At 48.3% G+C, this 27,051-nt stretch overlaps 2 protein-coding genes across 3 annotated transcripts in view; both read right to left on the bottom strand.

Annotated features, from left to right (window-relative positions):
• Positions 1-1,989: 1,989 nt before the first annotated feature.
• Positions 1,990-27,051, bottom strand: part of ANKRD33B (ankyrin repeat domain 33B) — a 91,089-nt gene continuing 66,027 nt past the window's right edge. Inside the window, exons 3-5 of one of the 2 annotated variants that reach the window (XM_067730375.1) lie at positions 22,420-22,560; positions 5,833-6,669; positions 1,990-3,740 (exon numbers count right to left, since the gene is read on the bottom strand). In XM_067730375.1, coding sequence (XP_067586476.1) covers positions 5,837-6,669; positions 22,420-22,560 — 974 coding nt within the window. In that variant the 3' untranslated portion in view covers positions 1,990-3,740; positions 5,833-5,836. The remainder of the gene's footprint in view (positions 3,741-5,832; positions 6,670-22,419; positions 22,561-27,051) is intronic. The other variant, XM_067730376.1, reaches the window with a different exon arrangement.
• On the bottom strand, positions 16,189-22,170 carry LOC137221133 (son of sevenless homolog 2-like). Its single transcript, XM_067730374.1, is given in 7 exon segments — positions 16,189-18,514; positions 18,517-18,612; positions 18,615-20,091; positions 20,093-20,770; positions 21,010-21,208; positions 21,210-21,381; positions 21,384-22,170. Coding segments are annotated over 7 exon segments (3,567 nt in total). The 5' UTR covers positions 21,514-22,170; the 3' UTR covers positions 16,189-17,699.

Here is a 27,051-nt window from a genome sequence, read left to right as displayed (position 1 = left end):
GTTTATCCAAGTATCACACCGTTGTACCATAAGACTTTATTTCACAAGTGATTTTAAATTCCGTAGCCAAAACTTCCCCACATTTTTACATGACCCATATCCTTTTTGCTATGTTTTAAACTTTAGATACAGAGTTTGTTAAAAGAGAAGCTAAAAGGGAAAGACACATTCCTTCTGCTGAATAATATATCCTATTCAACTTAAAGATGGTTATTAACCTTTTGGGTATCAAGAATTGAAACTGCTGGGGTCACATTTATTTGTAGATCCCCAAATAGCCCTGAGGTCTAAATAGAAAAATATCTTTTATAAACTGTAACAAAACTCTCACCTCAAAATAAAACACTATGAAATTTACACAACTATATCCTTATTCAACATTTTTACAATATCCGGAAATCTACGGGATTTTTAGAAATGACAATGAAAATAGTTTTACATTCAGAAAACAAAGCTTATACCAACATGACATAACCTGAAACCAGGCACCTGTGCAGAGTCCATACAGTTCTTAAGTCACCCTTGTTAAAAACACACATTCTCAGACACCCAATACATGAGAGTCAGAACAAGGATTTGAATGAAGAGAATTCCAGTGAGATTAGCTTTGCCTGTTTGTTTGAATGGGGTCTATTATTCAAATTCCTTAGGACGGCCGAGAGGCTCACGGGGCTGCTGGTAACACGGCCAGGTTTATAGCATCCTTTTCTGGTTTTCATCCTGTTTGACAGAGCTGTGAGGTTCCAAACCAGCTTCTAGAACTTCTGCTCAAAAGCTGGTGTTAAAGTGCTTCAATGCGTCCTCCCAAAATTTCATAAAGCGTCAAACCAACACAGGCCACTGCCGTGCCTGCAACCGCTGGTTTCATTTTGTTTCTCGTCTTCATTTTCTTCAAAAACAATATAAAGGTGTCCCATTATGATGAAATGATTCTCTCAAAAACCAGACTGTGTTAGTGTTTAGAGTACTGATACTCGGGCAGACTTGGGAACATCTCAGCGCCTCCGCAGGGTAAGATGCTGCCTCTGTGGCTAGCCTGGTGCCAGGGGGTGAATACCTGGTGGGGCTCCCCAAGCACCCTCTCTGGATTCTGCCCCTCCACGCCAAGGACGCAGCCAAAAGCAGAGCGATGGCCCAGGCCCGGCTACACAACCTCGCCCCGGAGCTCCCACATGAGCCGCCCAGGCCAACACCACCTTGCGACAAGAAGACCTGCGTTACGACACACTGGCTGCGTTCTGTGCCACAGGGGACACACTGGAGGGCTCCCAGTGGGGGTCTTGGGCTGTCCCATCCTCCACTACACGCCATCAAATCAGGTCACACCAGACATTACCTGGGAGCCACAACGGCAGTCCCCTCTGTGAGCACAAAACCCGGACTCCTTCCTGTGTGTGTGTGTGTGTGTGCACACTCACATCACATCACACACCTCCACCTGCAGCTGAGGCCATCAGAGCACTGCAGGGCTGTGCCTTTCACATGAGCCTTATTTCAGGCTGGGTCAGGGTAAGGAGAGTTTTGCACGCAGCCCTGGCATTCAACTGAGTCCCTCAGAAATGAGCTAAATCAAACCAGGCAGTGGTGGTTTTTTGTTTTTTTCCATTTCTTTAAAATAAAACGAAAAACCTCCAGAGGAATTGTTTTAGCCTCTTATTTTAAATGTTAACGAAGAAACACGTGAATTCAAGGGCACAGCCGTGAGTAGCTGATTCAAGAGTTACACGGACGTTTGAAACAAAGTCTAAATGCACGGAGAGGAGAGCAACCAGCGTCTTCAGGAAGAGCTGTTTTGTTGTAAGTTCTTCATGGCAACAGCCCTCCCTCCCGCTGCCATGATTACGTACCCAATGCCAGCTGTTTTCGCAAAGGGGACTTTGTTTTATAAAGGATCCGTCGTGGTGGGTCTTCTGCCATTCTTCCCCTAGAAGACCACTGTCCTGCAGGCCCAGCTGAAAGGGGCCCAGCGTGAGCCTGCCGCCGAGGAAACCGAGGACCAGATGCAGACCAGGGCCCTGAGGGATCCTGTGAGCCGGGCACCCACAGCCAAATGCAGAATCCAAACAGTCACCCACGTGGGACGAAAAGGCTCGCAAGGGAACACTTGGGTGGCGCGTTAGGATTTCCCCAAATACTGTGAGAAAGAAGAAGTGTGTCAGCACTTCATCCTATAAAAGATAGATTGCGACTAGCAGCTTACAATAGTTCCTGATAAATCTTAGCACTGCAGGGAACACCTGCATTGTATCAGGATGGGAACTGAGCGAGCACAGGTCTCCAAGTGAACCCGGGGGTAAGCGCTGCACCTGACATCCGTCAGGGCTAGAACTCCTTTAGTGGAGCTCAAGTGAATGATGAAAAGACAGTCTTCCATCTTAATGCAGCGTGGATAAGGGGGGAATCCTGTGATCCTGCCAGAGGCCGCAAGAGTCAAATCGTCCCTACTTCTTAGTCTTAGCTCATTTATTGGCCCCTCGGGGGGGTTTACTTCATAATAACTCGGTACCCATGATTCTTCCCTGGAGACAGCAGGCTTTGCATCCACTTCAGGATTGGGGTGTGGCCCCCCTCACGGGATTGTTTCACAGCCTCATCTCCACTCAGCGGACTTCCAGAGACCCGGTCGTCCACAGCACGGAAGGAAGCAGACAGAGGCAGCCTGGACCGGCCACGCTGCATCCACAAATCCCACTTTCCAACTGACATCACATCCTCCACTGCAGAATGAGTGAGTAGCAGGGGTGCCTGAAGTTGAGATGACGAACTACTGCAATTTCCAATCCTATTTCTGGCATCTAGTGCCGCCAGGAGCTCGTGGGGAGGTGCTGCAGAAAAAGCCACGAAGGTCCGCAATGTCACGTGTTGCATTTCTCAAAGGTAACCAAAGACATGCAAGGTCTCTGAACGACGCGGTCATTCCAGCTTTTCCCTCCCCACTCCCAGCGGTGAGCTTGGCGCTCGACTGACTGCAGATAGAAAACACTGTCACTGTCACACCGCACACCCCTGGATCAGATGGGGAGGAAACAATTGTAGAGGTAAGAGCGATGAACGGTCCGTCTGTGTTGTCACAGCCATCTCTACGTACATAAAGGCTGCAATTTTTTTTTTAATACAAGGGTTCACATCCACAAGAGGCAACTGAGAGGCACTGAAGTGACTTCACATCCACTCCAAAGCCGTTTCAGCTGCCAGAGTCCCGAGTTTCTAATAATCAAGAAATCTCAACACGAGGGGTGATTCCCAGGCATCTCCCCAGAAAACAGCAAAACTGACATTGTCTTAGAAATACTTCTTCCATCTAGTTTAATCATAACTCACTCAGATATTAAAAAGTATTAAAATATACTTCAACTCTTCCCCTAACTGTATTTATATATAAATCCCTGAGAGGGTACCTGTCAAGTTGAAATTCACTATTTACAGTTAACAGACATCAGGAGTGCAAGCAGACACGGGATCTACAGCAGGGCGGTGCTGTCACCCGCCAGGAGGGCAAACCAAGTCTCCCTCCCTAAAGAAAAAAAGGGGGAAAGTGCGCGGTGGAGGTGGGGGAATTGTGCCAACATTCTGCACAGAAGCAGCGGCGGAATCTGCCGTTCATTCACTCCTGGGTGTTGGGAGGGCACGACATGATAATTCCACAGGGCACTGTTGATCTCTCAGCATTGCCTTGCTTTTCCGCCCTTTTTAGATCTCAGAGTAGTGGTGCCAGGGATGATCAAGGCATTTAGCTAAATCTGGAGCAGAAAACAGGCAAAACAAAGAAAATGCAAATAAGGAAAAAAGGAGGCAAAGGGGTCAGCAGGGAATGTATGTGGTGACGGAGCTGGGGGGGACACTGCTCATCAGTGCCGCATCCCTGACCGACACTGGAGGGGAGGGAGGAGGGCTGACTCCTTGGTGAGAAAAATGCAGCTAACCATTCAAAGCAACGAAAATACATAAACACGAAAATGATCTCAAAGGATATGGATTGGACTGCCAGGGAAACGGGTGTTTCTCTCCACGTCGGGGACCAGCTTTCATCTCATCCAAGGGGACTTGGCCAACCTCAACTCTTAGACACGAAAGTGATCCAACAGCCAACTACATCAGTGATGCTCAAAGTGGGTCCAGACCTCTGTGCCTTTCTTCTTGTGCCCTTCTGGGATGAGGGAGGAACCCACTAAAATCTGACTTTAAGAGCTGTATTATCGTCACGCCTGTCTCCCACCAGTCTGGGTGCAGCCTGATGGTCTGTTTATTGAGATTTGGGGGAAGGTGAGTGTGAGATGCTCAACTCTGAAGGATGGGGCAGAAGGGGGAGAGTGGCGCTACCCCGCCCACGTAATGAGACAGACACGTGCTCATTACCGCATAGCCAGGGAGCACGACTTCCCCTGCGAATCTAGAGTTATAATAAAGAGCTTCCAAACTGGTCTGTAATATTTTAAATCTATGGCTTCTGAGCAGAATAATATTTAAATAAAGTGCTGTTGGTAGTGCATATGTGAGAGAGACTCTGCAACCCAGATGGCCAGAGATTCATTAGAATTTCTCAGTGCTTTGGAGATAACTCCCTCGGAGAGCTCAGGGCCCGGGGCAAATCACATACATGCTCTGCCGAAGGCCCAACATCTTGGAAATTCTACAAAGTCGGCATAAGGGTAAAGTGAAGATCAGGGGCAGTCATCAAAGGAAAAATGAAAGTAATTCCACACCAGGGATTCCTTGGAATTGAGTCAGGAGGAGGAAGCAACCCAGCTCACTCCAGGCAAATTTGCCTAAAACATGTTTGCTTAAGTATTCGATTGTAATCCCTGTTTCTCTAAAAAATTTACGCCTGCCCCCATTTCAGCAGTCTGCAGAACACTGGGTTCCTTAGGCTTTTTGCATCTTTTTTACATTTTAAGGATATCTGAATTCAATTTATCTAAGAGCACATACCTTACTTTTGTATTTCTAGTAATAATTTATTAGATTTGCCCCTATTTTCTTAAATACTTTTTTCTTATGTCAATATCTATGTTTCAATATGTTCAAGACTTTGTATACAGTTTATCGAAAATCCCTTGCTTAAAATGAGTTTAGTCCTAGCAATAAATACGTGCTTCTCTACGCAGTCTCACACTTTGACAACTGGGTTTTCATCATTTTTTAGCACTGGATGGACAAGAGAGCTTAAAAAGTAAGATACAAGGAAATCTGATTCCTCTATCTTACTTGATCGTTTTGCTGTAAAGTAAATGTCTCCATCAAATGGAAAGAAATATTCTGCATCACTTAATCCAATTAAGAACGTGCAGTGCTCATGGGCACCCCCATGAGATGGAAAGGCAAAGACCCAAACAAACAGCAAAAGGGGGGAGAATGCCACTAATTCTGTGTGAAATCATAGAGATATCACAAGTAATCATTGCTAGAAACGGTACTTTAAACAAAGGGTCTTCAGACAAATGCATTAAAACCATCCTAAGTACAAAGAGCCCCATCTTTGCATGGGGCTGGTAAAGTGCTGCACATCTGACTGTGATTAAAAACAGAGAATTATACAGAAAACGCCCTTCTGACAAACTGGTCTTAAAAATTTCTTAACTGAGGTTCTAAAGATAAACTTTTAGGTAAAACGCCCACTAAGTGTACTGACTGCTAGGGGAACTGGTTTTAGGCAAATCGATTCGTGCTATGCCCAATTCACTCTTGGGTGCAGCCTGAACAAACACAAACGCTTTCTCGGGCCGAAGGAGCCTGCGGGCACTGGGACGTGTGGTGCGTAAAAGGCAAGGGCCGGGCGGAGGTTCTGCGTCCTTCTCCCCGCCGCCCCCCCCCCCAACACCCGCACCCACCCACCCCGTCACGTCCTTTTCCTCCAGGACGGTGCCCGCTTCTCCTTGTGCGCCGTGGCCAGCCGCTGCTTCTCTGCCTCTTCCGCCTTCCTTCTTTCCTCCTTGGCCTCCTTGTACCGCCACTTGGGGAGCTGCAGGTGGGTGCTGTCCTTGGTGCTGCCCTTCGCGGCCCGCTCGGGCTGGAAGGCGGGCGCGGGCGCCTTGCTGATGCGCACCTTGGGGATGACCACGCCCGGCCGCACGCTGCTCCGCCGCAGCAGCTGCAGGGACAGGAGGCTGGCCTTCCGCGGGGCAGCTGGCAGCTGGGAAGAAGGCGTGGAGCTGGCTCTGGGGGCCCCCTCTCTGGAGACCCCCGCGGTCTGGGAGGTCCGGAATCGCTGCTCGGCGCCTTGCGCTTTGTCCCTCTCTTGGGCTTGCGTGTCCGGGCGCCCCCGTGCCGCCAGGATTTCCTGCACCGCCAGCCGCCTTTTCCCCACACAGGGGGGGTTCTCGGGGCACATGGTCTGGCAGACGACGGCCACGGCGGGGCTGTAGAGGCTCGTGGTCATCCTGACCATGTGGTCCAGGACGCCCCCATCCTCCAGGCCTTGGCGCAAGCGGGAGGTAAGCATGGACCGCACAAACGCGGTGAGCCTCTGCAAGCAGTTCTTGGAGCCCGCAGGCTTCGGACCCGCCTCGGGGGCCAGCGGCAGCTCTGGCTTGTACTTTTCCCCAAACTGCTCTGGGCAGGGTCGCTCCAGCAGCCTCTGGATGACGTGGACCGCTTCAAACCGTCCCGTGTAAGTAGCCCACTCCTGGGACGACATTCCGCGGTGAGGGTCCCTGGCGTGGACATCTGCCCCTGAAAACCGCAAAGTAGAAACAGGAATGGGTGGATGCAATAAGACCTCCCTTCCACAGGCAGAAAACGAAAAGACAGTGAAATGGATCAAAGGCGAAACTTCCAAAACCTTCTAACAGACCCTACCCTGGAGCTGGGCCACCTGGATGAACCCACACCTGACCGTCACCTCTTGCGTTTACTATTGTAACACAACCGACCTTTTGTTTTTGCGGTACGCACTGCTGTGGCCTCTCCCGTTGCGGAGCACGGGCTCCGGACGCGCAGGCGCAGCGGCCGTGGCTCACGGGCCCAGCCGCTCCGCGGCATGTGGGATCTTCCCGGACCGGGGCACGAACCCGTGTCCCCTGCATCGGCAGGTGGACTCCCAACCACTGCGCCACCAGGGAAGCCCCACAACCGACCTTTAAGTGTTCCACTTAATGGTTTATCTTTCCTAAATAAAACCCCCTAAACTCAGCACCTAAATCGTGGAATTTTTTTATAGAAATAAGATTTCATGGCTTTCCAGCAATGGAGGCACAATCAGACCAGAAAGGTGCTTTGTAACACTTGGCAGATGATACTAGAATGTTCTAAAAATACTAACAGTAACTCACGGGCAAAGCATTCAGTGTCCTATTTATTTATCATCTCCCTTTTTCCTCCAAGAGCTCTTGTGGGGACGATTATGGTTCTTATCTTAGGAAACGTGTGGTCCTTCACTTTTCGTGCTGGTGGTTAGTTGGTCGTGGGTCGTGGGCTTCTCCAGGACAGAGGCAGTTTAAGCAAAAACTTAGTCATTTTTGCTTCCTTAACACATATAGTTCTGGCTGGTAGGAGGCATGCATTTAATAAACGTTTGTTACAGAATAGATGGTGGTCCCAGTGGCTGAGGGCACTGCTGGAGACCTCGAAGCTGGTAAGAGAGAAGTGCTCAGACCTGGGTCCTGACCCTCAGCTGCCTGCACTTCCCACCACCGTGCTGGGGGGCTCTTCCTCTGTGACACTTTTCTGTGTCAACAGGGCCAGGGTCAAGTACTCAGGGACTTAATCCAACACTAATCTAGATGCGCTGTGAAGCTGTTTTGTAGGCGCGGTTAGCATCCACAACTGGTTGACTTTTAAGTCCAGATTACCACCCCAAATGTGGGTGAGCCTCGTCCAAGGTCTCAGGAGCAAAAGTTGAAGTTTCCTGGAGAAGAAAGAATTCAGCCTGAAGACTGCAGCATCCACTCCTGCCCAGGTCTCCAGCCCACTGGCCTGTCCTATAGATTCCAGGCTTACCAACCCCCCAAATCACGTGAGCCAATTCCCTAAAATAAATCTCTTAATATATATCTCCCATCGGTTCTGTCTTTCTGCAGGGCAGAGGCTGCATCTCCTACACCCTCACGGTCTCCCTTACACTGGTCACTTCCTTAATCTCCTCCTACCAGCCACTGCCCCCTCTTAACATTGCAAAGTTAAACTTCAGCTCAACTTGATGAAATGTTCGTAAGTTTCAGCTTGGTAGTAAAATAGAAATTAACCAGGGATTGCTGTTCAATTAATCTCGGTCCAATCTCAGCTGAATACACAGTTAAAAATCATTCAGGATTTCAAGTCCCATTAGTCATATTTCCACTGGCAGAGCAATGTGGGAAGTAGGGCAATTATCTAGTCTACCCAGGGACCAGGCCCAGCAGAAGCTTCCGCGTTTACATCCCACACAGACCGGGGCATCGGTGTCCGACACGCGATGGCTGGTGAATACGAACGAGAGCAGCAGGGGGTCTCAGCAACTTCCCCGCCCCATAGCCCTCAGTGGCCCCACGGCTGAGGCAGATGCAGCTCACCTGAGCTCGCCCGGTAATGCTCTTAATTCTGTGACACGTTAAAGAACGTATCAGAAGAGTGGTAATTATTGGGAACTGGAAATCACGATGGAACTCATTAGCTACGGTACAATTTATAAACGGACTCAAACGAAAAGGGGGCAGTAAAAATGTCATTGCAAAAAATAGATGACACATTAAACCTTAATTCGTTGCACGTCACTTAAAAAAGGAGCAAACTGAAAAATTAAAATCTTAATGAATGCTGCTTGAAAGAGACATTTTTCAAATGCTAATGGAAAACTAAAGGAACAGCTGTCAAAAGTTGAGTGCACCTCTTCCTTTTCAAAATCACCTTGGAAAATACAAACACTGTAAAGAATAGAGGCCATTCTGACTGTAATGCAGCTCGAGAATCTGAGTCATGCTGTAAATGAGGGATTCACTTCCTTAAGAAAGTACTATTAAGGGTAATATTAAAGGCCTGGGCATAGTCATTCAATCATGAAAAGCAAGTACTGACGATTAGCACGTTATACTTGTATCTTTTTAGAAAATACGGCGCACCTCTGAAAGGCCAAAGTACCCATCGCCTGCCCCAGAGACGCCCGGCATCCTCATGCCCCCACCCCACGTTGTTTCGCCCAGGGCTCCAGCCGTGCAAAGGCTGGGCTCCTGCCAATGAGTCCCTTTGCTGCCACGTTAAGTGCTGTGAGCTGTCTGTACAGAATCCTCTATTTTATTCAAGGCAGCAACTGCTCAGTTCTAGGCAATGCATCATGACTGCTCTATCCCTGAGGTTCAAAACTTGGCCATACTGACATTTGGGGCCAGATGACTATTTGTTTGGGGGACTGTAGGGCTTTTAACAGCATCCCTGTTCTCTGTGCACTAGATGCCAGTAGCGTTCCACCAGTTGTGACAACCGAAAATGTCCCCTGGGGGATCACACATATCCCCACCCCACTGAGGATTATGGTTCTGACCTCGATGACCTGCCTTGTTGTTCCCCATTCTCCCAGTCTCCCTTGCAGCTGGTCAGTGAGCCCCAAAGAGAAGGCTGCTGCACCCTGATCGAAGAGACCGATGGATCTGAGGCCTGGAGCTCTGGTGACCATCGTGCAGTCATGAGGTGACCAGTCAACACACTGGCAGGTGGCTGGGGGGCTGTGTGGAGCTGAGTGGACAAGAGGAAGAAACCTGGGTCTGTGATGTCCTCACGGAGTCCAGGGCCAAGCTCTGCATGGTGACTTCCAGTGAGGTGAGACAGACAGACACTTGCTTTCTTTAAGCCACCGTCAAGTCAGGATTTCTGTTACTGGAAGCAGAAAGCATTCTAAAAGGGACTAAAGGAAAACAATCTACCTTCCGTTGCTCATTCTTAGGACGCTTTCCCCCAACAGTCAAGGCCAGGTACGTGGGACCAGCAGGAGGCAGGCAGAGCCCAGCGTGTGTCGCTTCCTTTCCTATTTATCTATAAGCCCCCATCCCCATGTTATCTTATCTATAAGCCCCCATCCCCATGTTATCTTATCTATAAGCCCCCATCCCCATGTTATCTACCCTTGAGAGCCCCAATCTGGTCCCCCTCCTGCCGAGAGACCCTTCTGGTCATGTCAGATAGTTAGACATGAGCGGGTCCCTGCCCCAGCCTGGACGGGGTCATCTTTCCCTCCCCCATCTGGACACTGGTGATTAGAACATGCCCAGAGAGCCACCCTTTTGTGGTCAAGGACCGTTAAGTCTCCAGCCTTATCAAGACCAAACAAGACAAAACCACCAGCACAGCTTGGTGCAGGCATACCAAGACCTAAAAGGTGACTCAGAGTAACCCGGGGTCCATTACGCCGTGTTTGTAATAAATTAGCATTGCGGTTTCTGCATCCATCACCCTTCTGTGGGTTCTGCCCGGGTGCCTGTGGGTAAGCGCCTGCGCAGAGGGAAGAAGTTATATAACCTAAAGCTGTCGATCAGCTTGGCAGTCAAATGATGCAGGACCTCAGGGGATTTCCACCACTCTGAAAAACCAACCCCAGCCCTACCGCGGGGCTGCTTCCAGTTTCCAAACAACCCCGCGCCCCTTCTCTCTCTCCGGAGTGTACTTTTGCTTTGCTTAATAAAAAACTCTTGCTACTTAAAACTGCTCTATGTCTCTGGACTGAATTCTTTCTCTTCGAGAGGACGAGAGCCGAGGGAATCGCCTTTTTCCGCCGGTGACAGTCACCACAAGACCACTGTGGACCGGTCCTTACAGGCCTCCTCCTGTGCTGTCTGTGGCCTGTATCTTGGGCACTTGGGGTATACTCAGGATGCAGGGTCACAGGGGAGAGCCCTTGAAGGGGGTGGGGCGGGTGATCCCACCCTACCCTCAGGCATTTCAGTCTTTCAGAGGGTCTCAGCAGGGCTCAAGCCCACAGCCTGCAGGGTAGCCAGCTAATGAGCTCACACTGGTTCGTTCTCCAGTCTTCCCAATCTGGCTTCCTTATCCCTGACCAGCTTCCAAGGGTGACTTTCCAGAACAACGTGCCCCACGGTTGGCTCTCGTGGGTGCCCAGGCTAAGACGGTGCCCTTGGTGATATGAAATGCCTGATTTTTAGCCCTTTCTCTGCCGAATAACTTGACACTATTCCAACTTAGTCACAGAAAATTCATGTTTTCCTCTATAAACAGAAAGAAACCTCTCTGGTGATATCATATCCTTCGGCTTTCCAGAAACACATAGTCAGGGCTTGCCTAAGACAAGGATGAGCACACGATGTACAGCGGGAGTGCCTCTGCTCTCTGTTCATTAAACGAGCCTCCTACACCTTCCTTTCTGTCTGCTTTGTTGCCCGGAATCCCAGGGAGATTCAAGGCTTCTGTTTGCTTGTTTTTGCTCCCCAAGTGCCGCAGCAATGACACCAACACCTCAGGTATGAAAGCCAGCTCTCTTAAGCCAGTCTGGAACCTGCCAACCTCCACCAGGTTCTGCTTCTCTTCAGAGATAATCACGGCTTCCCTCATACGGCTTCTAAGAGCATTTATTAAATACACCTGTCACTTGGGGGTATTAATATTCCACTGAATTAACAAGGCTCTGCAGCCCTATCCCCAACCCCTGGGATCTCATCAGCAGAGCTGACGTTACTCCTCGGGATGCCAAAAACCAAAGAGCCAATATATCAGCTGTTCAGAACTTGGTTATATATATATATATTTTTAAATTTATTTATTTAATTTATTTATTCTTGGCTGCGCTGGGTCTTCGTTGCTGCGCGTGGACTTTCTTTAGTTGCGGCGAGCGGGGGCTACTCTTCGTTGCGGTGCGCGGGCTGCTCCTTGCGATGGCTTCTCTTGTTGGGGAGCACAGGCTCTAGTCACACGGGCTTCAGTAGTTGTGGTGCGTGGGCTCAGTAGTTGTGGCTCGCAGGCTCTAGAGCACAGGCTCAGTAGTTGTGGCCCACGGGCTTAGTTGCTCCGCGGCATGTGGGATCCTCCAGGTCCAGGGCTCGAACCCGTGTCCCCTGCATTGGCAGGTGAATTCTTAACCACTGCACCACAAGGGAAGCCCGAGAACTTGGTTATATTTCTATTAAAAGCCTGAGTTCTGGTAATTCTGACACTATTTCGTTCTGCCCAACAAGGTAAGATAAGAGCTGATATGCACCTACAGGTTATGAACTATTGGAAAATCTAAACAGTCTAGGGGGGCATTCAATTCAATGATTCATTATTTCCAAAAGGAAATAGTTCTTATTGAATATTATGAAACTGCAACTCGGAAATTCAACCCAGGTGCAGAAAGACACTCAGGTTCAGAAGAACACGGCACTTGAAAAAATGAGAATGAGATACACAGTTTTATCCTAACTATTAATATGTAGTAATGCTCATGCCTTTTGCTTTTAAAATGATCACAGGATGACCTGATTCTGTAAACATCAATCCGAAAGAAATACCCAGATTTTAGGATCTTTACAGGCTTAGTTCTTCTTAATATTGATAAATTCAAAAGGCAATAAGAAGACTTTAAAATACTGTTGCAAATTGTTTAACCATTTCAACAAGTATCCTATTGCTATGTACCAAACCCAGGAAAGGCATTCAATCACGTATTGTTTTTTCTTTTAAAACATACACACTCATCTGTAAGAAGAAAATGTGACCCACTTTCCTGGGAAAAAGTATAAGGTAACTTAGTGGCAACAGTAAAAAATGAAAATAGTCTGTAAGTTAAACAAGAAAAGCCTTAGAGGGCAGCTCAGAAGCTCCCTGAAAAAGGCGTCAGATTTTCTTTTCACTTTTCCCTTCATTTCCCATTTACATTCGTTATATCAGTGGTTTTCAACAAGAGGCCACTTTCCCACTAGGGGACGTCTGGCAATGACTGGAGATATTTTTGATCATCACAACTGGGGGGTGCTACAGTCACCTAGTGTGCAGAGGCCAGGCATGCTGCTAAACAACCCACAGGACAGCCCGACCACGAAGAATTATCTGGCCCCAAACATCAGCAGTGCCAGGATGAAGAAACCTGAGTTACCCTCCATAGAAAGTTTAAGTATCTGATCACAAGGATATTTTCAAAGGGAAAAATATACCATAGTTTTTCATTCATTTAACACATAATAGTGAACACATAAAGTCACCAATAACAATGACAACCAACAATGACTGATGGCTTCCTCCATGCCAGGCGAGCCCCTGAGAGCTGTGAAGTGTGAACTCACTCAATACACATCATGACCTCCTGCAGTAACTACTGACATTCACCGAATTTTACAGAAGAAACAGGCCCAGAGCAGGAGGTGGCTGGCCCTGGGTATAGAGAGCCTGAATGGTGGGGCTGGAATTTGAAACCAGGGGTCCTGATTTCCAAGTTGGTTCTATTGGCCATTCTGCTCTGACCAGTCACAGTTCAGGAACAGAGGCACGAGAGGTCTGCACTCGTGTGGATTATTCTAGACTTTGATGGGGTTGTGCTCACGTTGACAGGAACAGGAAAGGTAGGGTATATAAAACCTAATGCCAAATTTGTTATCCAAATAACTAAGGGAAAAGAAAAAAAAACACATGAGCATTGAACACACTGCCCTCAAGCAGGCCCATCTCTCGCGAGATCTGAAAGGTTCTGTGATCTGTAAATGCCTGAAACCTCTACCAGACTCAGGGAAAAAATGACAGCAAATCCCATGCACGGTCCAGACTGATTAGAAGGCAATTAATCTGAAAACAAGAGGGTTTGTAATTCAAATTAATTCATTGGGGAAAATGCCTCGATTGACACCGAAAGGTTTTGGTTGTAAAAGTGAATTGCTAATTTACACTCAATTATAACTAGATCCAGAAGCAGTAAAAGCAGACGAAGCTCCCCCCAAAACACAAAAGCATCCTAATCACCATTAAATTAGGAGGAACCGTCCCTCCCTGATGTCATTGATAAACCCTGTGGAAACGGCTACCTCACTTTAAAAAAATGAAACTGTCACTGAGTCAAAAGAACCACCAATGAGATTAATTTTAATTAGTATCTTTTTTAATTCCAAGAAGGTTTTCATCTTCGAAGCCTCTGTCTTCGCTTACTGAATTTATTTTTCTTACAGCATCCCCTAAAACACTTCAGCTAAAGCAGGAGAAAAAAACAATCCAAAGTAGGTTTGTAACAAATCCTGTAACCCCAATCTAATCACAAGGAAAAAGACAGATGGGCTCAGGTTGGGGGACCAGTGTTCATTGGGCAGTGTCAAGACCAAGTCATGGACAAGGCATGAAGACTGAGCAACTTCTGGGGACCAGAACAGACTGGGGACATGTGACAACTCAGTGTGGGAGCCTGGCTGGGATGCTGGAACAGAAAGGGGCCATCTGTGGAAGAACTGGTGACATCTGGATAAAGTCTGGACTTTAGTGACTTGTATTGTGCAGTTTCTGCCTCTCGGTAAGATGCTAACATGGTCAGGGGAGGGAGGGCGGTGCTGAGTCGGGGCTCTGTGGGTGCTCTCTCTACTATCTCTGTCGCTTTTCCATACACCTAAAATTATCCCCAAATGAAGGTTTATTTACAAAAAGAAGCAAGTTGTCTACACAGAGCTACTAGCCCAGGCTGATGCCTGGAAGAATTTTAACGTGGTCCTCAAGATACTGAGACTGGAGGGGATGCCGCCTCTCTGGGAGCTCGTAGGGCCAAGCAAGACCGGCTGAACCCAGTGCCAAGAACAGAAACAAAATAAACTAAGATAATGAAATCAAATAATGGCGCAACAGCAACTCCCCCTGCTTGAGATGCTCCCTCTGCGCCTGACCCTGGGTGTGTGCTTCACACACATTTTCTCATTTTATTGCCAGAATAACCCAGTGAGGTGGTGCCCTAACAATGATCATCAATTCCATTTTAGAGTGAGGGGGAAAACAGCTAGAGATTAGTCGCAAGGAATTCAGCTCAGTAATTCCTTAAATATGTATAGCCCCAGAGAGTTTACAAAGTGATGTATTTCATCCTCAGGGAGGTGGGGAAGAAGTCATTACTCCCATTTCACAGATGAGGACAGAGAGGCTCAGAGGAGGGGCTTCCCTCAAGATGATGAGGCCAAAAGGGCAAAGGGGGGCCTGCCGTGCTGGCCCAGCCTGAGAACATTCCACTGTGATGCCAGGCAGAAAGAAACTGCCCCACACAGAAACCAAGACCCCTAAAACCCAGTCCCACTCCCGCAATTTATGATGAACCTCTCTACCCAAAACTTTAATCCCTTTCTTGTCCCACTCCTGTTCTCCTCAGGATTGATGCAAATCAAAGAAAAGGGGGGATTGAAACCGAGCAGGACCCTGTGAGGTCTTCCCGGGTGCAAAAGCCCATCTGTGTCCCCTGTTTCTTGTTTGTAGAAAAAGGCTTTAGTCTCCTAGGCCTTCCTCGGGTTCCAAAGAGCAGACTTAAGCAGTTAATGACCAGGACAACAGAGTCACAGGACTCCGAGTTCCTCCTGAAGGGATATAGGTGACAATCTGGTGCATATCTTTGAGTTGTTCTGCAGAAACTAAGACCCCCTCCCAGTGGAGGATGGTGACTCTATGCTGACCACAAGCACTAGATCCCAGACCGGCTGGAACCCAAAGGTTGATGGTTGAGACTCCTGAAGCATCACCCCGTTACCTCACCACCAGCTGATCAGAAGGTCAACAAGCTGGTCAGGCAATCTATGACCCTCTCTCCTAACACCATCTTTAAAAACCGTTGCCTAAAAGCCATCGGGAGGTTCGGCTCTTCTGAGCCTAAGCTGCCGGTACTCCTTGCTTGGCGCCCTGCAAATAAACCCTTACTTTGCTGTGAACAACCACCGTCAGAGTACGGCTTTCTGCACTGCAGGCACACGAGCCCTTGCTCAGTTACAACATCATAGGACCACGTGACTCCACCCACCAGCAAGCAGACACCTGGGATGGCTCCTGGGTAGACCCTGCCATCCCTTTGCCCACCTTCAATAGGACCATCTTACCGGCATCAAGACCAGAGCACACGTTTGTGAAGAAAAATGCAGGCAGGATGAGGCTAGGGGGTGAGGAAACAGGAGGGCTGGCCTACGGGGTGACCAGTGCTGTGACCTCCCAACCCACCCTGAAAGCAGGAGCTTTTTCTTTTTTCTTTTAAAAATTAAGACTGGGGTGATTTATTACTCTTGTTAGGAGCTCTGACACAAAGCGCAGTAAAAGGCCGCAGACCAGTAAATAAGCAATGCGGCTTTGGGTTACTTTACAACTGCTGCTACGGCACTGAGAGGAGAACACGCTTTTTCATCACTTAGAACGAAGGAGTACAAATGGCAAATAAAAGTTTTAATCACGTCTCTGATTAAAAAGTTTAATCAAGCTTTAAGTGTCTGCTGCTTTAAATATTACCAACCTAAAAAAATACTTTAAAAATTTTTAGTTAACGCGAGATTTATAGAGAAAGTTACTTGGTTTTGAAGGCAACGCAGTTGGCTCCTATGCCATAAGAAACTTATCCTCCAGCTTTATGAATTAGTAAAGTAGCGGACCGTATTACAGGCCTTGAGTCACATAAATTTATATAGGTTATTAGCATTATCTTTAAATGTACAATATAAACAAAACTGTACATGTATGGCATATTAACTTTGTTTTCCAAAACAACAGGCAACTCGTTAGCTAAAGACACCATAGTCTGCAAAAAGGCACATCTGTATAAGATATATGCCCTTTTCTCCTCTATGATTGGGTTAGGTAGTCTGTTTACATTTCGACAAAACAATAAACACAGTGCATTCTATTATTTTCGTTCTATTTTTCACTTTTGTCTTCAGCAGCAAATTCTGGCTTTTAAGACATGGCATTAAAGAGTTTAAGAGCAGTGGGTGTTATTCACGATCTTCCGAAATGTAAAAACTAGACATAAAAACTAGAAGATGGTCAAAGAGGCTTAAAAATCAGTATCACCACACACCCCCTATGTGTGTATAAATTCACTGCCTTAAAAAGTCATCTGTCACTCAAATTTGAAAAATTCCACAAATGCACTATCCGCTTTCAGTGCCATCAATGTCACTTTAAACCATATTTTAGCAGAGTCTACAGTGCAAATATAAATTCTTTATACTGGCCTTTGGGCAGCACTGAGGATCCAAGACAAGGCAATGCTACTGATCACCTGAGGATAATGGTAAAGGACTTCTGTATTTTTATTTTTCCAATCTTTAAAAGCTTATTTGATCAGCAGCATTTTTGTAAGAACATTATTTTTTAAAAGTACTAAAATACTAGGCCTTTTTTGAATAAATTTAAAAAAAAACTGTACAAATACCATTCCAGTGTCAACGACTACATACGGCTAGGGTCATTGAGGAGTTTCTGCATTTTCTAGCAAAGGCAGTCTACACAATGGGGGGTGCGAAAGCTCCCGTTTGTAAGTCTTTGGTGGCAGTTTTGGCAGGTGAGGGCTTGAATTCTGCCTTGGTGGAACAGGGGGCGCTTGAGGATGAGCAAGATTATTTTGACTAGAACTGAGCACATAGCATTGATGTGGTACCCTTGGAGAGGGTGTGCTAGGAGGAGTGTTTGGAGAATTGGGACATGTACTAACGTCTCTGAACCAGTCTGGGTCTCTATGAAGATGTCCCAGTGCAGGTGGCTGAAGAGTAAACGGACAGTTTACAAAGCGTTCTGGAGGCCGAAAGGGAACTGGTGGAGGGGTATCGGGAAGAGGATCTCTCGGCGGCGGCGGTGGTGGACTATGCAGAGGCCCGTCAAATGCACCAGAAGGAGCAGGAACTCTGGGTTTTACCTTTGGAGGAGGAGGCTGTCTTGGCAGAATAGCAGGGGGGGTCATCATCAGATTTCATAGTCCCCTTGGAATTTGAAGCATCATGATCAAATTTTTTTCGAGGAGGAAGTGGAGGAGGAATCAGTGGCCCTTCACTTAGTTTATGTAAACTACCACACGAACTAAAGAAAGACTTTGAATGAGGCAAGAGGACTGGAGCAAAGATGCTATTGCTTCCACAGGAACTGTTGAGATCCACATCTAAAAACACACGAAGGTCTGAAGAAGCAGATACTGATGGAGCAGATGGTGTATTCGGAGAGGTTGGTGCTGACACTGTTGATTCAAGCTCTGTTTCAGCAATCCGACTAAAGCTTATTTTACGTGGTTCTCTTTCTAATGGTGTTGGATGACCTCGTAAAGTACCTGAGGTAGAGCCATGTCGGCCTGTATTAGGCCTTATTCCAGGCGATTTTAAAGAGAAAGTTGATTTCCTAGGAAATCAAGATGGCTGTTTGCAGTTTCGGGGTTCAATTTCTAGTGACTTGTTGAACAAATAATCTGTAAACTCGTTTTCAGAAGCATTTCCCATGGGGTTAAGGTTTTCAAAGAACCTCCTCATTTCTGGTTCTATCCGTAAACAGTAAGGCTGATTCTGATATTGCTGAATTTCTCCAGTAATTTCAGCTACTTTTTTCCTCTTACTGAAATTGATTAAATCTTTCCCTTTCTTTTTTAAAAAATCATTATTCCCTTCTTCAGTCTTCAGAATATTTGTTAAATATATTCCAAAAAAGACACACAGGGTGGACTGATTGACTTAAGTTTCACTAGATATTTTTTAAAATGATCTTGACTTAATTCCACAGCTTCATCCAAAATTTTCCTTTTTCTTCCTCAAAGGTATGATCTAGTCTACAGACTGATACTGAATTTATTGCACTGACGATCTCTAATACACCACTGAAATTATTCAAATCTTGAAAAACTTGCAGAATTTCTATAATTCTACTAAGTACTGCCACCCGTTCCTCAAAATTTTCTGCTTCCACAATGCACTTTTCAAACCAGAGAGTGAGATGTGTGCTGTGGCGAATCATTTTTAATAAATTTGGAGAATTTATTTCTTTATCTTCTTTGGTCCATACACTCCCTACAAGTTCAGAAGGTTGAACTTTCCTGTAGAGATCAGATTCCAGAAGTATCATTTGATGTGCAATTTCTATTGGATGAAGTGTCATGAGATCAAATGTTTCAAACTGTCCTGGTCTGCTGATATGCCATTCAATTGGTGGAGGTGGAATTCCAAAGGTAATATTATGGCTTATTCCATTTGCCTGAGCTTGTTTCTTCCTCTTGATGATCTTAGCAACTGACTCTACCCATTTCTTCATAGCTTTCCCTCTTACACTTGAAATGAAGGATTCTAGTCTTTCAAGCAACTCCAAGTCTCTTTCAAAGTCATAAAAATGGTGTTCAACCCTGTGCCGAAACACATTTAAGATCCTAAGTTGTACTGGCTGGACGTATTCCTTGCGAAACCTTTTAAGGTCTGCACTGATTGGCTGCTCGCCTTTCTCTACTGCCAATTTATCTGCTTCACTAGGTTCTGGCTCTGGAATTTCAAATCGTTCAATCAGTAAGCTTAGCAATTCCTGTGGTTTACAAAATGAACGATACGTAGTAAGAAAAGTGGGAACAAAATTGGGATCTGCATACATGTGATGTGTTAACCTTTCAATTAATTTCACCACAGTTCCTCCTTTAATAATGGGGATTCCACTTCTACTTTGCAAGTTGTCTTCAAAAACAATGTTTTCCTCAGAGTCTTTTACCACAAAACGATACACTTCAGGACTCAGTAATCTAAGTGGTTGCTCATTTTCTTCCTTCAATAATACTGAATCTAGCATTCGATGTAGAGTACTATGATAATGAAGAGAAATAAGTGCTGCCATCCAATTATTTTTCTCTTCAGCAAACTTAGCAGCAAATATTATGCTGTTTTCATCTTTGGATACTAATTCAAAAGCATGTTTGCACTCACAAGTATCTTCTTTATCACATATTTGTATTTTCCTCATGACAAATTTTTCTTTTAATCTGTATTCTGTACTACTGTATCCTGGAAGGTGTGACTGGCTGTGACTGGGTTTGTGGCTAATCATTAAGCCATCAAAGAGAAAAATATGCCATTCATGTTTAGCACCAATTCTTGTCAATGGGCCTTCCATAATAAATTCATTACAACACTGTCCAATATCTTTGCCTTCCCATCCATCTATGTTTTTCTGAATTTCATTCATTTTTTTAATAGCCAGGTGCTTGCTTCTTAATTGACGATTATAAAAAGGGCAAGCAGGATCCCCCAGGTCAGCGTCTAGGTGAATACTGCTTGTAAATTCGGTCTACACTACCTTGGAGATTCATGAGAGCAGTAACAGCTTGGTTCAAACATTCTCTGTCTTCATGCTCTTCACTACATGCTTTCAATTGCTTTAATAATTCAAAATAGTGCCAACAATGATATACTGGCACCAGCATAAGGCGTGGAAGGACATAACGAACTGCCTCTTTAAAACCATCAGCAATGGACTGAAAGTGCAGAGCCACTGCAGGTCTGGCCATCAACTTACTGAAATGTTCATGAAATTTTGGTGAAAGAATATCCTGTGATAATGTTTCATAAGGATCAAATGCTTGTTCCTCTGCCAAATCTTCAAAACAGCTTCCAGCTAAGGGATGAGGGCTGCTTTCATCAGTCATTTCAACTGTGTCTTCAATTAAACCCAGAAGTTTCACAGTCAATTCATGTATAGCTAAAATGTTACTGAAAATCTTTTCAATATCAGAAAGTTTAGACAGCTTTCTGTCAGAAATAAAAGCTTCTCAAAACACTTTTATGATCATATTTAGTTCCCGTAGATACTGTCTTTCTTCTGCAATTTCAGTTCTGACAAGGTCATAGTAGTTTAATTCACCTGAAGAACTAGGTTCATCTTCACAAAGAGAAACCAAGCCTATGTCATCCTGATCAAACATGTCCATCAAAACCTTATCTGCAGGGCTTCCCTGGTGGCACAGTGGTTGAGAGTCCGCCTGCTGATGCAGGGGACACGGGTTCGTGCCCCGGTCCGGGAAGATCCCACATGCCACGGAGCAGCTGGGCCCGTGAGCCATGGCCGCTGGGCCTGCGCGTCCGAAGCCTGTGCTCCGCAACGGGAGAGGCCACAACAGTGAGAGGTCCGCGTACCGCAAAAAACAAAACAAAAAAACAAAACAAAACAAAAAACCTTATCTGCACACATTGACACTTTAATGTCCTGTTGGGATATTTCATAATGTCGGATATTAAATACATAATTATAAGCCAATTTCAAAATATCAGCTAAGATATACTCTAGTACAGCCACAATATACAGGGACACATGGTAGTCCACTTCGTACCCTAAAACTTCCTTCAATGAAGGATGGATTTTGTCCACAGGCAGTAAGAGGATTTCTTCGTTTCCGTTTCTCTATGGCAGACTATGCATCAGCAATAGCCCATTTATCCATTGGATGAGGAAAGGTCTTTTGAACTCGTTCCTCCACATCTTCAACAGTCCTTGGTTGGGCCATGCATAATTTATTAAGCAGCTGAAAAATCAGCTCTTCAAGATAATAGACTCTTCATTAGCTGAGAGGTTGGGATGTACTTGCTCCTGAACCTTCCGCAGGGCCGAGACCAACAGTCCCCGCCATTTCGGACTGTTCTCCTCGCTGACGAACTCGTACGGCTGCGGCGCCTGCGGCATGGCCCCGGCGGCAGCGCCTCCGTAGCCGGGGCGGCCCGCGGGCCGAAACGGGCCGGGCCGGTGGCCTGACAGGCAGGGCGTGGGCCGCCTCGCCTCGCCGGCCGCCGCCGCCTCCTGCCCGGGCCGCGGCTACGGCCGAGTTGGCGCGGAGACGGCGCCGGCGGGCGGGCGGGCGGGGGCTCCGGGGGCGGCTTCCTCGGCTCCGCGACGTCGCCTAGTGCAGCGTCCGCAGAGGAAGCGCTGGGGCCCGTGAACCCGGGCGGCCTCCTTTCCCCGCGACGCTGGCCTGCTTCTCGGGCGGCTCCTTCTCCTCTGGGTTCGCAACCCGGCAGGGGTACAGCTGGCCTCTCTCCTGCTCGAACTTCCGCTACGGCGGCGGCAGGCAGAGAGCGGCGGCGGCTTGTCTCCTCATCGCCTCATCTCCGCCCTCCCAACCGGCAACGCCGCCCTGCCCGGCCCGGCCCACCCGAGTCACCTCCAGAGGGCCCTGGGGACAGACCGGGCGCGCGCGTCGGGCGAGAGAGCCACACTGGCGCGCACAGTGCTGGCCACCACCACCTTCGCCGCCGCCCTTCAGCAGCCGCGCACAGCGCCCCAGGGCCGCCGCCAAGCCCCGGGCCCCAGCAAGCGCGGCTCGGCCAGCCCCCTCCGCCCCGCGCTCATGACCCCGTGTCGCTGGAGCAGCCCCGCACGGAGCATGCGCGCCGCGAGCGGGCCGGAGCTTTTGTTTTTGTTTACACTCGGATGATGACAGCCATACATCTCAACAAAGAAACGTTTCTTTGCTGCATCCACTAGACTTGGTTTCTATGGGGGCGGGTTTCATTCCTTCAACACATATCTTTAAAAGAGCCAACTCAGCATTTCCCGGGACCCTGGGACTGCATGGGACAGGTGGGGACGTACCTGCTAGCATCAGCGCTCGGATGCACTCCGTTCGGCCCTGCATGGCGGCTTTCATCAGGGCCGTGAAGCCAAACACGTTCCTCCTTTCAAGGTCAAGACCGGGGAAATAGTTCAACAAGTAGTTGGTGATGGTGACGTGCCCTGCAAAGAGAAATGCACACATGTATGGACCACACTCCACAAAGAGCGGGCGTTCCAGCGGCCTTCCTACACAGACGGAGGGAAACGTGGCATGGTCCACCGCTCTGGGTGTGTGTGTGTGTGTGTGTGTGTGTGTGTGTGTGTGTGTGTGTGTGTGTGTGTGTGTGTGTGTGTGTGTGTGTGTGTGTGTGTGTGTGTGTGTTTGCCTCTCAGGCCACAAAAAATAATTCTCAGGAGTCCAGGAAACGAGAAGACAGAGGGCCCTGCCGTTGCTGCCTCTGGTTCATTATTCCCTCCTGCCAAGCCACTTGCAAGTCCAGCTGTCCCATCAACCTGTTGAGGAGGGAATGTGGGGAGCAGGGACACTGCGGGGGTGGCGTGGGCAAACCCGAGCTGGCCTGACGCAGACGCTGGCTGGTCAGTGGGGAGGCCCTGCATGCTGTCGGCACCCAGCAGGAGACGCCGATGCAAAACAGAAGATGAACCTCAGAGCCATTTCCCAGAACTCCAGAGCCTCAGGGAGGAGAAAGTCTTTATCTCATCATCATAACAACAGGATATGCCAGTGCACACTGCCACCCTATCACCACTCAGAGGCGCTCTCTCTCTCTCTCTCCCTCTCTCTCTCTCTCTCTCTCTCTCTCTCTCTCACACACACACACACACACACACACACACACACACACACACACACAGAGGCAGGGAACCCAGGGAGTATTGCTACCCAGACCCTTATCCATAGACCCAAGCAGGTAAGAATATTCATTTCAAAATATAGATTTCTCCCCTTTATCGTCTCGCACTTCCAAAAAAGGGCCTGATTTTCTGCTCACTCCCAGAGGGTTTTCAAAAAGCCCACGCACGCTTGGATAGCGGTGAATAAGGAGAACATCACGTAACAAGCAGTGTTCCCAGGATGCTCCTGGCTCACCCAGAGAAAGATCCTCAAACGACTCTTGTGCCACATAAAGAGCTCTGGGGTCAAATGCCCATGCTGCCCGAAGCCCACTGGCCACATCTATTAAGTCCTCAAGTGAAATGACACGCCACCCTCCCCCCCGACTCTTTAGTCCCTTAGAGCAGGGTGTCAACCTTGGCACTACTGACACCTGGGGCCGGATTATTCTTTGTTGTAGGGCTGTTCTGTGCAGTGTGGGGCGATTAGCACTGGGCTCTACCCACTAGATGCCAGTAGCTACCATACCCCTCCTCCCTCACAGGTATGACAACCAAAAATGTGTCCAGACGTTGCCAAATATCCCCTATGGGGGCAAAATCACCCCTGTTGAGAGCCACTTCCTAGAGGCTCAGATTTCAGGACCAAGGTGGGAGATGGCCTCCTCTCCTGCTTACCTTCTCCCTGACCCCTGACCCGCCAGCCTGCCTCTTGGTTGCCATTTCCATCCTGGCCCTAATCGTGACGGCTAACACACCCCGGGAGGGTGGGCAGTCTGCAGAAGCTCTCACCTGAGCCTGGATGGAGGGCCTGGGGACCCAGCCTCCATCTTTACACGCCGAGGACTCGCTCGGAAATCCCGCCGTCATCCCCACCCCATACATGTCCCCCGGAAGCCCCGCTGTCAGGGCTGCAGGTGTGACGCCTGGTGGACACTGCACTGCGACTTCTGCTGCTAACTGGGCACCACTAGCTCCTCGAAGGGAGGCCTCTGCACCACGGAGAAGCCAGGACCCCTGAGGCTCCGTCCCCAGCTGCTATCAGGAAGCACAATGGGTGAGACTGGACACATGGCAGAGGAGGTGAGGCCTCCTCCGGAGGGCGGGCAGCCATGGGACACAAGGTGCTCCCGAGATGCAGCCCCCCTTGCCCTGCAGACTGGGAGGCCGAGGGAGCGGAGGCCCCCAGCACAGCAGCGTGGAGACCCCACCCCTCCCCTGCCGTAGCGACGTCTCCTGGGCCTCCATCCGGGTCCTGCCAGTGCTGTGCACGCCCACCAGTAACTCCTCCCACGGCAGGAGCTCCGTACCCCCAATCGCACGCCGACCGAGACAGAGTGCAGCCGGGGACCCAGTTACCCTCCTTGAATGGCACCCAGACACTGCAGGCTGCTGGCCAAGCAACAGTGCATCCTTCTCCTCAACTTCCAACTTAAAAATGAAACAAGCAACAGAAACTAGAGTGTGGGCTCCTCCAGAAGCAGTGCTGTCCCCTCACCATGGACCTCAGCCCACCTCCTGAACTCATCGCAAAAATCATGTAGCTTTCTGACTTTCTGATTTAAGCACTGACTAATATGATCGTGTCCGGGGGTTAACAAGCCAGAAGCAAATGGGTGGGACCTTCCCGCTCTGTGACTCACACGTTCCAACCAGCAGCTGCCACTTTTTGAGTCATTCACACCACTTTGCTTTCTGCTCTCCTTTACAGAGCACACCCCCGCCAGGGGACGATGCTGGCTGTCAGGTGCCCAAAGCAGCTTAACTGCTCTAAACTGTTGGAGCAGGGGCGGGGGAGGGGAGTCCTTTGATCTCAGTTGGGTTTGTCGTCCAGCTAAACACTTTGCAGCACCTGTCAGTTAGATTTAGCCAGGGTCATAGTGAAACGAATTGCAATTGGAGCTGTTTCTTTAAAAACGCGAAAGAGCGTGGCCGCCGTATTTTCAGCACGATGTCCTTTGCACCGACATATCCTAAACACTCTGAACAGGCGGGGAGAGAAAAAACTGACAATCCACAAAACAAACGGCCCATTATATAGACCTGTTCTGCATGTTATGTAGAGATCAGAAAAACCAACGTGCAGTCCACTCGTTCTGACTCCTGACTACAGGCTCGAGCTGCCAGTGACCCGTGAAATCACTCTCAGCTCCCCACTGGCTTTCCCAGAATGACAGCACAATACCTGTTATCACGAAACAACCTCGCTCAACTGAAATCAAGGATGGATCCAGTGCTGCTAAGAATGAATAGATATTAACCTTTCTTCTTTATTTATTTATTTTTATTTTATTATTATTATTTTTTTTGCGGTACGCAGGCCTCTCACTGTTGTGGCCTCTCCCGTTGTGGAGCACAGGCTCTGGACGCGCAGGCTCAGCGGCCATGGCTCACGGGCCCAGCCGCTCCGCGGCATGTGGGATCCTCCCGGACTGGGGCACGAACCCGTGTCCCCTGCATCGGCAGGCGGACTCTCAACCACTGCGCCACGAGGGAAGCCCAACCTTTCTTCTTTAAATCATGCCAATGAACCAAAAAGGAGCTTTTTTTCTTTTTCTTCAGTAAGATAGATAGATGATAGGAAGAACACAGCCTTCCTTGCATAACAGAATGTGCCCCATATGGAAATCTAGTTTGAGCCTAGTCCAACTTTGACCGTATGGTATAGGATTTGCTTCCTGAAGTCCTCAGAGTGGACTTAACGAGCGGGCTGACCACACAGAGCTAAAGAACGTCCTCCACCGACCCCATGAGCCTTACCCTGCCTAAGAGAAGGGCTTAAGCGGCCCAGGGAATAAGTTAATTCTTGATGACATAGCTTCAGTGGAGTAACTAAATGGCCATGCAGACAGAGAACTGAGTACTTAAGAGAGCTGGCTCTGAGAACACTCAAATTCAAGCTCCCAGCCTGCCACTTAAAATCTGGGTGAGCCTGGGGAGGTAGGTCAACTTCACTGAGTCTCTGTTTCCACATCTGGAAAATGGGAGATAATATCAACCTCACAACTGTGACAATGACAGGAGATAAGGTGTTGTATAAAAAGGGCCTAACAGACAAATTTCTGGGCAGAAAAACTCCAGAAAAACTTATGCACTTGCTCCACTCCCAAGGAGGTGACACATAAGCACCCACTCGTCCTCTTGTGGGCTGTGCACAGAGACTCCCCTCCAAAGAGCAGACTGTGCTGGGGAGGGCGGTGGAGCGGTAATCTCACGAGAGAGAAGTGTGGCCAGCATGACCTCAGCCAGTGACCAGGGTCAACGGTCATGTCCAGAGCCTGTGCCGACAAAGATTCTCCGCCTGATCAAACGTCACTCAGGCTCCTGAATCTTCTCCCCAGGCCCATCTGGGCCCTTCCTTGTAAAATCTCATTTCAGTTGAACGAGAACCACCCTCATCCCCACCGTGCTATCGGGTCATTCCTCATCCTCCACCAGCCCCCAGGTGATATCCCATCACCCTGGCCTGTCTTCAGCAAGAATCTTGTTAGGTCGGTTTGGCCGGAATCTCCCTGATGTTTCCTCTTAGTCATTTCCCACCCCAGACCCCCACCCTGCTCCTTGTCTATAAACACCCACATATCCACGCTGCAGTCGGAGTTGAGCCTACCCTCTCCCCTTGTGCAAAATCCCATTGTGATGGCCCTCATACCTATCGAGATGATTTTTGAATAAAGTCTGCCTGACCGTCTCTAACAGGTGTCATTGAATTTTTCTTTAACAAATCCCTTCATATGATGTCATGCGAACGGCACTTTCCTCTGTAGTCCTCCTCTGAAAAACCCGCAACTCCACTCTAATCATGCAAGAAACACC

The sequence above is a fragment of the Pseudorca crassidens genome, chromosome 3 (assembly GCF_039906515.1).
Source record: "Pseudorca crassidens isolate mPseCra1 chromosome 3, mPseCra1.hap1, whole genome shotgun sequence".
Lineage (NCBI taxonomy): Eukaryota > Metazoa > Chordata > Mammalia > Artiodactyla > Delphinidae > Pseudorca > Pseudorca crassidens.
Note: the sequence above shows the minus strand (reverse complement) of the source record. Positions and strands in the feature narration are given on the sequence as shown.